This window comes from Festucalex cinctus, chromosome 3 (genome assembly GCF_051991245.1).
Source record: "Festucalex cinctus isolate MCC-2025b chromosome 3, RoL_Fcin_1.0, whole genome shotgun sequence".
In the NCBI taxonomy this organism is placed as follows: domain Eukaryota; kingdom Metazoa; phylum Chordata; class Actinopteri; order Syngnathiformes; family Syngnathidae; genus Festucalex; species Festucalex cinctus.
Genome location: NC_135413.1, coordinates 13,437,127 through 13,449,853, shown reverse-complemented (window position 1 = coordinate 13,449,853; position 12,727 = coordinate 13,437,127). Strand labels below are relative to the sequence as shown.

The window sequence follows — 12,727 nt, the reverse complement described above, 5'->3', positions numbered from 1 at the left end:
TGTCCCACAACAGTGGTGAAATGAGTGGTATAGGAGATGGATAGCTGGATGGATGCCCAAAATCTGTAAAGTAGCCTAATACATGTTGTAGAGCTACAGACATATTTCTCTGCAATAAAAAAATAGCTTATCTCTCTCTCTCTCTTTTTGTGTTTGTGTAGGTTTTTGGAGATTATTATCACTTCAGACATCACGCTGTGGAAGAGAGAGCTTTTTCTAGACACACGGGGCTGCACAACAAACTGCACCAAGATGCACAAGTAAGACTTCCACGGAATCACAGCTAATTACTGAGGCCTGTAGTCAATTAGCATGTGAATCATTGGAAGGGAAGCCTGAAGTTAATATGAAGGACAGCTAATTATAATCAGTGTTTGGCAAGTAACACTGATATTTCTATCCGCCACCCAATTTTCTGTGTGATTATTATCAAAATGTGTTTAATGTAACATTTTTGCCTTGGAAATCTTCACCAAAGTTAAAAATGAAATGTAGCAGTGGCCATAAATAGAATCTGAACTGTTTTTTTTACTTCCTTCTTGCATGCTATATAAAATAATTATCTTTTTACATATGACAGCAATAACGAAAGTATAGCTTTAATTCTTGTTCATAAGAACAGTTGAGTTACATTGTGCTTTATTTTCCTCCATCAACTCTACTTAAGTAATTTTCCATCAGGGATCTCAGCTACATCATTATCAAGAAGTTGCTACAGCCAAACAAAATGTTTGGAAACATTAACTTACATTTTGTTGTAGGTGAAAAATTGCCCAGTATCCAGTAGAACAGAAAAAAATTGAACTCTTCTTTTCTCAAAGTCGGTGAAAGTTGCAGTTCAAGCTGGAAAGAGAAATAAACAATGGGAACCAGTATATATTACCGGTTCTGGCTAAATTGCTGCATGAGCAAAAAAATGCTAATTATACACTTACAATAAAATTCTGTGAATAAGACACATTTTTCCATATTAAATGATCCAAAATTCACCCACTGTATGATACACAAATTCATTAAAATAAATAAATAAATAAATTAATTAATAAAATTATAGACGTTCACACGTACCTAGTTGTTGTTCAAAAAGGCGTACGTTCACTCCAACATGATATTTAATGTCTGATGTTACAAATTTATACAATATTAAAAGTGCAATTTCTGGAGAAATTGTGTGTGAATGCTGAAAGTGAATGCGAGTATTTGAATGCGTGTGGAATGCTTTATTTTAATAATAATGTGAAATGACATTGAATGTAATACATATTGTAATGGACAACGAGTTTATTTTCTAATTTTTTGTCAACGTTGGAACTCTTATTTTCTAACTTCCTCTTTGGGCGGAAGTTTATTTTGAAGGTATGCGGAAAGGTAGAATGACGTAGGAGAAGGAAGTGGATTGAGAGCGCAAGACGTTTGAAGCAGTAAAAATAGTTTCACGCACGACGAATCAAACATTAAAGGTACTTAGCCCGGTTGAAAGTGGCAACAAGGTAAAGAATTAAGCTTATCTTTAAATAGATTTATGTTTGTATTTACATTTTGAGTTTAATTAGCCTAAATTTATCTGTATAGAGGAAATGAGAATATGCTTAATTGATGGTGTCATGTTTGTTTTATTTTCAGCTCTTACGGTGTAAGAGGTTTATGCATGGACAAAGGAAAGGAGAATTAAAAAGAAAACTTCAGACCACCAGTAAAGCTTTATTATTTCAACCGACGCTACAGATATTATTAGACAATGATTATTATATGAAATAGAACTTGTACTAATATGTGTTCCAAGCAGGAATTGAACCCAGATCTTCCACATACTAGTCACATGCTTTAACCACTGCACTATTGTGGAGTAGGGGGGGAGGGGGGCGTGAAAGGACCAACGGAATGCAGACAGACCCAATCGAAGCCAATAAGTTTTAGGCCAGATTTGTAGTTGCTTGCCCTTAGGCCAATGTGGCTTGTTTACAATTTTCATAGCTAGTGCTGTGTACTGTACACTGAATTGCGTTAAGCATCCTGGAGAAGAAGATGGGCTAAACAGAAGAGCGATCACCGATTATACTGTATCAAACTGGAGCCAAAAAAAAGCTATTTTTACTGTAAAAGCACATTTTGCCAGACCTCTTTTGTCTTTTAGGATCATTTCAGTCAGAAGTAGTTTGTTTAACCACTACACTTAAACCTCAAGCTACGAGGGAGATGTGGATTCAAACAAAAATTTGTTCATAGGATGCCCACCTCCCACAGATGACAGTGTCAGCACCAGACTAACCCTCAAGCGAAAATCACCACAACATACTGTTGTGAGTGGGTTGATGTTTGTCTGCATATTATTGTGAGTGAGAGAGTCAAGTCAAGTCAGGCCGAGTCAATTGTATTTTTATGGCATCAATTTTCAGCAGAAATGAACCCAAGGCACTTTTACACATTGCGTAGGTCAAGAACCAAACTCCTCATACATTATAACAAAATTAAATGAACCCAACAGTGTAGGGTCAGATCGGGGGGGGGGGGAATCTTTTCTTAAACTGGTCCCAATGTAGCTGTTAGAAACAATTGATTTGTTTGGATTAGTAAATGCTAAGTTTCTTCTCTCTAAGCTGTTCGTGCTTTAATGTGCTTCTTTGTGTCTTGGGCTGACATGTAGTGTATTATTATTATCATCCCAAGTGTATAATCAGACAGTAGAAAATGATCCCATGATTCTTGCTCAGTGTCTGCCCTCAACACTACACATGCTCCAGGGTTGCATGAAGAAAGGGGTTTTACTTTTCCATACTTACTTCTCTGGTTGTTAGATTGCTGATTTGTAGCTTCTATCTGAAGTTGTGCTTGCATGATACCCAAATTACCCACTCCAATCCATTCCCAGTCCTCACATGTATATATATTGCAATAAATAAATAAACAAATGTACTAACATCATATTTTTATTCACATGTGGCAGACACCTGATTCCATATCTGATTATCCAAATTTTACACTGCTATGACGCATTTCTGAACTGTGTCACTGGGGAGATCAAAAATAAAAAATAAAAATCATTACCATAATGTTTTTTTTCCAAGTCACTTGAACCATGCATGTAGTATAAAGGCAGTTAAAAAGAAAGGGCACACTTCATATTGTTGTCCACAAAATGTTTATTTCAACATTTTGCCCAATTCTCATTCTTGTGAACATCGAGCATCACACCAAATTTTCTGTCAAATCCATAAATAAAAAGATTCAGTTGTTTGGTAGACCAGCAGTACAATTATATAGAAAAGGAAGATTCTGGCATTGGTTGCTGCTGAACCCACTCGCCCACACACGCACACACACAATCATCATTAAAGTAAGAAGCAAATCTTTTGAAGCTCGCTGGCTGAAAGCAGGGGGACTGAGGAGCTTTTTTTTCTGGTTTTACTGAAGAAAAATGTGTTTCACTCCCAACGCTACAATATGCAACACTGGCCTGCTGAGGTGCACTGCCGACTCATGAGACATTATGGCATTGCATATTATGTTTAAACTCTAAAAAATGTTGGACCCAAAAACTTTTTGTGTGCTCCAACTTCAAGTTTCCACATTTAAAAATAAACTGCCACCAAGATGTGCAAATGCTTAATTTACTTTTCTACCAGCCTCAGCAAACAGTGAGTTTCAATCTAAAGTTATTAAAATGAAATTCCATTTGACAAATGCACTTTTGTTTGCATGTAATTTTGCCAAGACAACTTTGTAATGTGCCCTGGGGTCACTGGTGCCAAGGTCACTTACACAGAAATAAAGAAATGAAATATTCATTTCTTACTGAAACAAGGTTGATGTCCTCATTCTTTAAACCAAGTTTCCCTTTGAGGTTTGTCACCATTGGAAAATATATTTCCATTCAGACAGTTCATTGTGTGGAACAAGGTCACCATGAAGCAAGAAAACGAAGGTTCATAATTTTACATTGACACAAAGAAATTCAATAGAGAGAAACCTTGTGAAGAAACAACAAATTTGTTGCAAACTGTGCAAGGCAAACTTTAATGTCTGCTATTTGAATCCTAGTAAAGGATTGCAATCTTATTAAAGGGAATAAATCACAAGATTTTAAGTCCTTCCACAGTTAACTATCTTACCTTTGACACCATTGCGATGTAATTGTTTATTAAATATTAATAATTATTTATGAAATATTAGGCATTTTGCTGGTGAAGGGGAATAAAATAAAATAAATAACAAACCCGAGCGGGATGCGGACTGGGTACCTGCTGCTTACAGGGTGAGCGCGCTCACCACTACAGTATTCATTGACTTAGGTTCAGCAGTGCAAAAGTTTTACTTGTAGTTTGCACAAGTGTCAGCCAGAACCCTTTCCGGGATTTTCAAGACTGCCAATTGTCATTGCACTTTGACATTGCAAATGTGAAGGATAATTGATTACTTTGAATTCATCTGGACAGAATGTTTTCTGATAAAGGGTACTTTTGTCACTATCCTATGGAGGGCTCAGAGAAAGTGGGTGTGCATTTTTAGCTGGTAAAGCTGTTTGTGCATTTTCGTCTGTGGCCGTGGATTGGTCAAAATAAACGTGCACAATGCCGTATCATCCAATCAGCTTGAAGTATTGTACAGAATGTCCGCCTTTCCCGAGCAAATCACCGTGGAGCAGTCCCAGATTAATATTGTGGAGAACACCCTTGAGTGAATCACAATATCAATCTGGCTATTGCCAAGTTAGGAAAACACCTCTTCGGTGATGTTTTTGGTGAGGAATTAGCATTTTAACATGGCTAAAAGCTCCAAAAAGGTGATTTTTCACATTGCTGTCCCTTTAAGTCACGCAACACATCCACCAACACTGTGTGCAATCTGTCAGAGTTAGCATGCAATTTAGTTCATGCTATTTGTAAGTTAGGCCCTTTGCATACAGCTGGGGCTGTGTATGTCCACAGCAAAAGTTGGATGGTTATTGCAATAGCTTCTGACATTAGAGTCCAATAATGTCAAAATGATGAGTGTCGGTGCTTGTGTATTTCTGCACACCTCAGGTTGTATGGGCAGAGCAGCAAGTGGTGAAAAGGAGGAAGAGGAGGGATGTATTTGAGCAACCAACAGACCCTGATTTCCCCAAGCAGTGGTACCTGGTGTGTATTGATCTCTAATTTATCTTCATATTCAGATTTATGAATTCTACACATAATGACCCTACAAACAGTGTTTTCCTCTCAAATGAACATCTCAGTACTAGCTGAATGGCTATACCTTTTTTCTACAACATTTGGTCAAGTGCTTTACCTTGGTTGGCAATACAAAAGGCCAAATATAAGTACTGCGTATGTATGTATGTATGTATGTATGTATGTATGTATGTATGTATGAAGTGCTAATAATTGAAAATGAATTGAAAATGAATGCCAACTTTTTTGTCCACTCCGATTCATTTTCATTGGATCTTTACTCCTGTTTTTTGTCAAACTTTTTTCCTCAGGGTGGCATTGATCATGTGATGCTGTCACACAACTGGTTTTCTACTTTAAATGTGCTGCACACCCGCGCTGTCTCATTAACCTGATTGAAGAGTCTTTGAGTTGAAACGCAACAACATTAAATTCCTCTCTATAACAGAGCATCAGCTTGTCTTTGCCTTTTCATTAACAAGTTTTGCCCACCAAGCTTGAAGAGCACCTGTCATGCGTAGATGTCTCTGCATTTCATGTCACGACTATGCCTTCAGTGTTTTTGATCCACGGAACCAGTCTCATGGTCCCTTTTATGTCTTATATTTGTTTGGATCGACACATCAGCAAGTGAGCAAACACTTTTTTCTTATATAAATAAAGGTGACTTGACTTAATGCTGTAAGAATGTATTATTTCTTCCACCCAAATAGGAATACATGCAAATAGCCATTAAAGAAATGTAGTAGATGATAAATTGGATTTTAGCAGACCAGTGGTGTCCATCTAGCCTAAAAGATTTCAATGTTGAAACCTGTCTAATTATCTTTTGTCTTCTCTAGTCCACTCTGACTCATCAAGACTTAAATACCAAAGTAGCTTGGGCTCAGGGCTACACTGGAAAAGGTATTGTGGTGACTATCCTGGATGACGGCATTGAAAAAGACCACCCGGATCTTATCAGCAATTATGTTAGTCAAGATTAAGAGTAATGTTGCATCATGAAGAAACCCAAAAAACATCCTGTATGACCTTGGTTCCTGCTTTCTTAGGACCCCGAGGCCAGCTATGATGTCAATGATGGAGATAATGACCCCCAACCCAGATACACTCAGCGTAATGAGAATAGGTAAGTTATGCAGTGAAAAGTGAATTCATCAATTTGGCAAGGAATTGGTTTTATCTGCCCCTAAGTGAGGAAAGTAAAGAAGTGCACAATTTAGCCAGATAATGTGCATCTGGGAATTACACTGATTACGATAAAGTTTGAAAGTGCTGCTTGGCCTACATCCTGAAAATACAAATTTTCTGCGCTTTCACACAATTTGAAGCTTTTGTAACATCAAGGCCCAGCACAGCCAACCTCACAGCCGTTTTGACACTGATTTGTTGCTAACTTTTCACCTATCATAAGTGATTTGTGTATGTTGTGTCTTAAGCCTTTGATGATTACATACAATTGTTTGCATAAGCTCCAGCAAGGAGTGAAACCAGTCTCACTCATTCTTGTAATGTAATGCTGCTGTGACTTAGTTGCAGTGTGAAGTCGCACACTGATGTTGGATGAGAAGGCCTGCCTCTCAGTCTCCGCTCTAATTCTTTCTCAAGTTGTTCTATCAGGTTGAACTGTGCAGGCTAGTCAAGTTCAGCCATATCGGAATCTGTCATCCATGTCATTATGGACCTTGCTTTATGCACTGGTGCACAGTCATGTTGGAAGAGGAAAGGGCCAGCTTCCCACAAAGTTGGGAGTGTGGAATTATCCGAAATCTCTTGCTATGCTGAGTGCTTCAGTGTCATTTGGATGAATTAGAGCGGAGACTGAGAGCCAGGCCTTCTCCATTATCAGGTGTGTGACCTCACAAATGCGGTTCTGGAAGAATGGTCAAAAATTCTCATAAATGCACTCCTATACCTAGTGGACAACCTTCCCAGAAGAGCTGAAGTTGTTATAGCTACAAAGGGTGAACCAACATCATATGGAACCATATGGATAGGGAATGGAATGTCATTTCAAGAAACTACAGTATTTTTTGGCAGGGTGTCTAATTTTTCACTCAAAAAATGTTTATGTATTTTCTGATCAGGATAACGAAACTAGCTTATATTTTCTATTATGTCTTTTTTTTTTTAAAGAGAACTCAGTAAATAACTACTGCTGTAAACACCTTTTTCTCCTCTGACATACAGACACGCCCTCCTCCCCAATCCATGTTTTGATGGGAGTCAGCAGAGAAACTGGACACAATTGGTCCATTCAAAATCATTGCACGTGCATCGCTTATAACGTCCAACATCGACAATCAGTTGGCACCAAATTGTATGTGGACATCTCTCCTTATGCCCACTTCAACCTCTGAACATATTGCAATTCTAAGCCTGACCACGGCTCACTTACTGTATAAGAGAATGAGGAAGTGAGCACCTTACCTAGAGTTTCTCTCCTCATGCCAAATCTGTTTTTCTCTAATAATGTAAATGAGATTTATATGGAGTCTGTGAACTCACTCAAGGATACTTAAGAGTCGAAAAATGAAAAAGGCTCCAGTCGGAGGAGAAGAATTGGACCTTGAATGCACCCACTTGAGAGTGTTATTTGGCCAGCTAAGACAAAACGCACACCTCACACTGCTTCTTGGACAGCCTTAGTCATGAGGACGTCACACCTTTTAAACACCTTAGTCTAAACCTCCTGGAGGCCGCATGCCTCTTCCCATCTGTACAGCAAGAATTGTTCTAAATCCATCTCTTGTCTTGAAAGAGTCCAACTTTATTTGTTGTTGTTAATATTAGTTGCAAAGAGTACATCGACAATGTTTTCGGTCGCCGTGCGATTGCAGCCACGTAGATAAAAAATAATTTTGCATTGCAGCTTTTGTTTTAAAGGCATGTTACATGCTGGCTTGGTTTTTTTGACCTTTTAAATGTGATCTGAGCTTTTTTTTCTTGTCATGAAAGCACCTGCAGTTTTGATAAGGAGTCGTGTTTCTTGTCGATGCCGTGAGGTTGAAGAGTCATGCAGGGAACCCAACAATGTTGTCAGTGTACAAGTACATTAATATCATACTGTCCTACTGACAGAACAAAGCACGACTGGAGGGGATTACTCACCGCCTCTGATTCAGCTCCCCCATGGAGCCAAACCATCACCTTGAAAAGATGCACACACGCTTTTTTTTAAATCAGAGCGCTGACATTTTCACTCACATTCACACTATTAGCGAGTCAGTTACACTGCGCTCACTATGTCTTAAGTATGAGTGTTGAATTAAAAGCACCATGTTGACCATAGTGGGGGCAGCTGTGATGTTTGTAAAAAATAAATGCATAAAAAAAGATTCAGAGTAACACCGAGCATGTATGAGTAATAACAACTCCCTTGCAATCAGATTTCATGCAATTAATTCATAGAGAGTAAGGAGGTGGGTGTTTTTCAGGCTGCCAGTTTGATTAAAATGATGACACAAGGTTGTTTTCCTTGTTTCTAATTAACATGTCAGCCTCTGCGCTACATGAGTTGGGAGTTTTGACAGATATTTTGGAATGGAATGGAGACAGACTACACTGAAGGCTGATTCTTGTTAGTCCTAGCTGCTAACATCTATGCTTTCTTTCACAAGGTTTAATGTTGTCATCATCTTTGTAATGTCAATGTGATATTGATTGTACTGCATATAATGAACCTATAACACTAGATTACAGGACCGAGTTTATCCCAGTGTTTCCTCTTCATTCATTTACGAGTGACGACCTACTGCTCCAAAATTCGCCACTCCTTCTAATTAGCGATGCACCCAAATTTTGGCCACAGAAAATTTTCCAAAAAAATGCACCCCAAACCCCTCAAAAAATGCATTTTAGGTTGTCAGCCGAAAGACAATTAAAACCGAAATAACAAGACCAAAACAGGATGTTGTGGTGATGCAAGCAAAAACCGCAGCCAGCAAGCGTCTTGCTGGCATTTCACCGCAGGAGCTTGTACCGCACGCAGACGGGGTGTCGCTTCGTAGAACAACTATTGTGCAGCATTTCAGCGAGAAATGAGAACACTTCTGAGTACTTCCACTTCTGTCCTTGGACTATGGCTAAGCCACTGTTTTTCTCCTGCAACACTATTTTTTTTAATGTATGTGTCCCTCAAGCCTTTCCACATTTCAGTGGCAATCAGTTGTGCTAAATACTTTGCTAGGCAACAATTGCTAGCTTGGTGGTTCAACAGCTGTAAACAAGCAAATGCACTTACCATGTACCGCAGGGGTGGCCAAGTTCGGTCCTCGAGAGCCGCTATCCATCCTGTTTTCCATGTTTCCCTCCACTACCACACCTGATTCATGATCAGGATCGTTATCAGGCTTCTGCAAAGCTTGCTGATGAGCTGGTCATTAGATTCAGCTGCTCTGAAGGAGGGAGACATGGAAAACAGGCTGGTTAGCAGCTCTCGATGACTGAACTTGGCCACACCTGATGTACGGTATGGCAACTTGAACTTCCTTGCTCACCATTCGGCCCCGGTATTGATAGCTGGCCGTGGTGCAGTGGATAAAATATGCCGTGAACAATGACAAACATCTGGATTGTTTTCATATTAATGAGTGTCAATATCATGCATTAGTTATTTTTTAAGTACAAGCCCCATAAAAATGATGTATTTTCTCTCCTATCTCAGTGCTGCCTGAGTGATAAAGTTGATTGATTCAGATAGTAAAACATCCGTCACGGTTTTATCTTAGTCGCCATCAGTTGCTGTGTTGCTTGTATAACTGCCGCAGAAGGAATCAAAACTGGAGCCCTATGGTCAAAGGCTGAATGCTCTTGACCATTATTATGTTTTTAAGTATCAACATTCCGCTTTCTTATGTTCTATTGCAATCTTTAAATACAGGAGTGCGTGCGCGTGCGTACGTGTCCTAAATCAATTAAGCCCTGAATTAAAAGCAAAGAAAGATCATCTTTTCTTTAGCATGCTGGAAAAAGGAACTTTGTGTTTGATATAACATTGTGACCTCCAATTTAATCCTTTGAACAGACCTGTCTTCAGCCACAACTGAGCAGAAAACCGGCTAAACAAACCATTGGGTCACACCATTGAATAGACACCCCATGGAAATATATTGAAATCAAAAGCGATACCAAGAGACAGATCCCTACAATAAGCCAAGCATGACCAAGCTACCAGCCACATTTGGTCATGCTTTCATGCTTCCTACTCGCAGTCAAAACCCAACAAAACAAGGGTGTACTTGTGCCTGTCTTGATCCAACACATTCAAAGCAGCAGTTAAATGCACTGCATACAAATGCTATTGTATCGTTTGAGCTTCACCCACTGGAACTAATGGGCTCTCTTGTGGCCCACATTTAGATAAATATGTTTGAATATAATGACTTGGAAGAAAATATTACTGTGAAGACTTGAATGTGGTCACATTCCATCACATTGTTTGGTTAAATCCTGTGTAGCTTTTGAGAAAAGCAATACTCAATAACCTAAATTCATGACAGAGTGAATTTATATTAATATATTAATTAAAAATAGTCCTTTAACCAGGAGTGTACATAATTTTGGCGGGGTTCTCAAACACCACCAGAGACTGTTGTTTGGTCCTCATGTTTTTACCGACCCACCAGCCTCATGAATGAACTTAACGTGACTTAATGCACATCTGGGCCAAGTGAGGGCCTGCAGGCCGCGTCCCGTTTGACAGCCCCTTGCAGCCTTTATGAAGTCAAAATAAAACGTCAAGTGTGCGCTTATTATATTTCGATGTGCACACTTGCCAGCAGTGTAACCGAACAATTGCATTGACTGGTCTTCAGTATTGCCAATTCTAGGATACAAACGTTTCAGTTTCTCACTGGTGAAACTGAAAATAGCATTTTTGTACATGCATATTTTCTCCTGCGGTCAACATTGCTGACGGGCCCACTTCACAGGTCTTCATTTTATGCCATAGCCTGCGGGCCGGTGGAAATTTGAACATGGGCCGCAATTGGCCCCTGGGCCAGACTTGGTCTTCAGTATTGCCAATTCTAAGACACAAACATTTCAGTTTCTTCCTGGTAAAACTGAAAACAGGATTTTTGTATATGCATATTTTCTACTGTGGTCAAGAGTGCTGGCGGGCCACATATTCATTTTATGCCAGAGCTTGCAGGGCGGTGGAAATAGCGCAATTGTCCCCCGGGCCAGACTTGGGCTTGCCTAAACTACATAAAGACTTGACTCGACTTGCTTGAAAATTGGTGGCGACTCTACTTGATTTGCTTGAGTATTTATTTATTTATCTATTTATTTATTTTCTCCACAGTAACTTGAGACTTGAAAGATATGACTTGAGACTTGCTGGTGATTTGTGACACCTATGGTATGATGCAAAGTTATATTGGTGGACATGCTTGGATTACCTTTCAAATCGGCAGTATTTTCTTCATTTTTTTTATTTATTTTTTTTATTTAAAGCTGAACATTGCTAAGGTATATAATTCAATGACTGAAAACTTGGATCTTTAAGCATATTGTACAATTAATGTTTCAGGTAACATTTTAGTTAATTGTGCTAACACAAGTAAATTAATGTTGAATGGATAACAATAAAACGTAAAGCAAACCTGACCTGGTTCAATAAGTCAAGTATCCCCTTAATGATGTTTACTTGGAGAAGGAAACTTGTATATTTTTTTATTAGAGTTATACCTGTAATTCAACAAAAGACACCTCTGCCAAATCTAATAATTGTGGTCTTAGGAACTGAGCGATAAAAGAAAAAGCAGCACATACCTTCCACTTGTTAAAATATAGTGACCACCCCGCCAACCACCCCCAAGCCCTATACTAAGAGCCTATGAACTGTATATGTCTAATCTTTATGTATAGTATATACAGTAGTCTGCTCGCGAGGTGGGAGCAGTAAAATGGCCGCCCTGCGGCTTCAACGGCTTGCACGGGCATGTATGGGCTTTCTATCTAGTAATATATACAGATCAGTGGGGGCGTCCAACCGGCCCAAAATGGCCGTTCATTAAACTTTTTTTTTTTTCTTTGTTTTTAGACCCTTGTGAGGGAGAAGCGGATGGATGGATGGATGGATGGATAGAATCAAGGCTTCTTCACTATTATTGCCTTCAGCGGGAGCCTCGTAATCGGCCGATTACTGTGCAAGCAGCCCAGGGTGTCAAATATTTCCCACAATGTAAACTATTTTGCTGTGAATTTGGGAGATTGTTTTATTCATTTTTTTCCTTTCAGACACATTATTACAGGTTGCATCGATCACATCAAATCATTTGCAACATTGACAACCGAAAGAAAGGCTGACGGGTAGAAGCCATGTCTTTATAGTAACCCATCCCCAGATTAGCGGGAGAAATAACTGATTGGGAGCCATGTGGGACTTAGGTTTGAAATTTGGGAGTCTCCCACACGAATCAGGAGAGTTGGCAAGTATGCTCAGTCTGTGCTGAGTCTTCAATAATAAAGTTGTGATTGTACGAGTGAGGCAAGCGTGTGCGTGAAAAAAGAAGTGTGCAGTTTCATTTTTCAGCCACACGTGGCAGTAGCAATTCGAAATTCAATTTCCT

The 12,727-nt window shown here is 39.2% G+C and overlaps 1 protein-coding gene across 3 annotated transcripts in view; it reads left to right on the top strand.

Moving 5' to 3' along the window:
- The window catches only part of furinb (furin (paired basic amino acid cleaving enzyme) b), a 92,334-nt gene that overhangs the window by 42,883 nt on the left and 36,724 nt on the right, over positions 1 to 12,727 (top strand). For all 3 annotated transcript variants that reach the window (XR_013282793.1, XR_013282794.1, XM_077515937.1), the window contains exons 3-6: positions 162 to 260; positions 5,022 to 5,117; positions 5,993 to 6,121; positions 6,203 to 6,279. Coding sequence is in view for 1 of the 3 variants with exons in the window: in XM_077515937.1 (XP_077372063.1) it covers positions 162 to 260; positions 5,022 to 5,117; positions 5,993 to 6,121; positions 6,203 to 6,279 (401 nt within the window). In the remaining 2 variants the exon portion in view is untranslated. The remainder of the gene's footprint in view (positions 1 to 161; positions 261 to 5,021; positions 5,118 to 5,992; positions 6,122 to 6,202; positions 6,280 to 12,727) is intronic.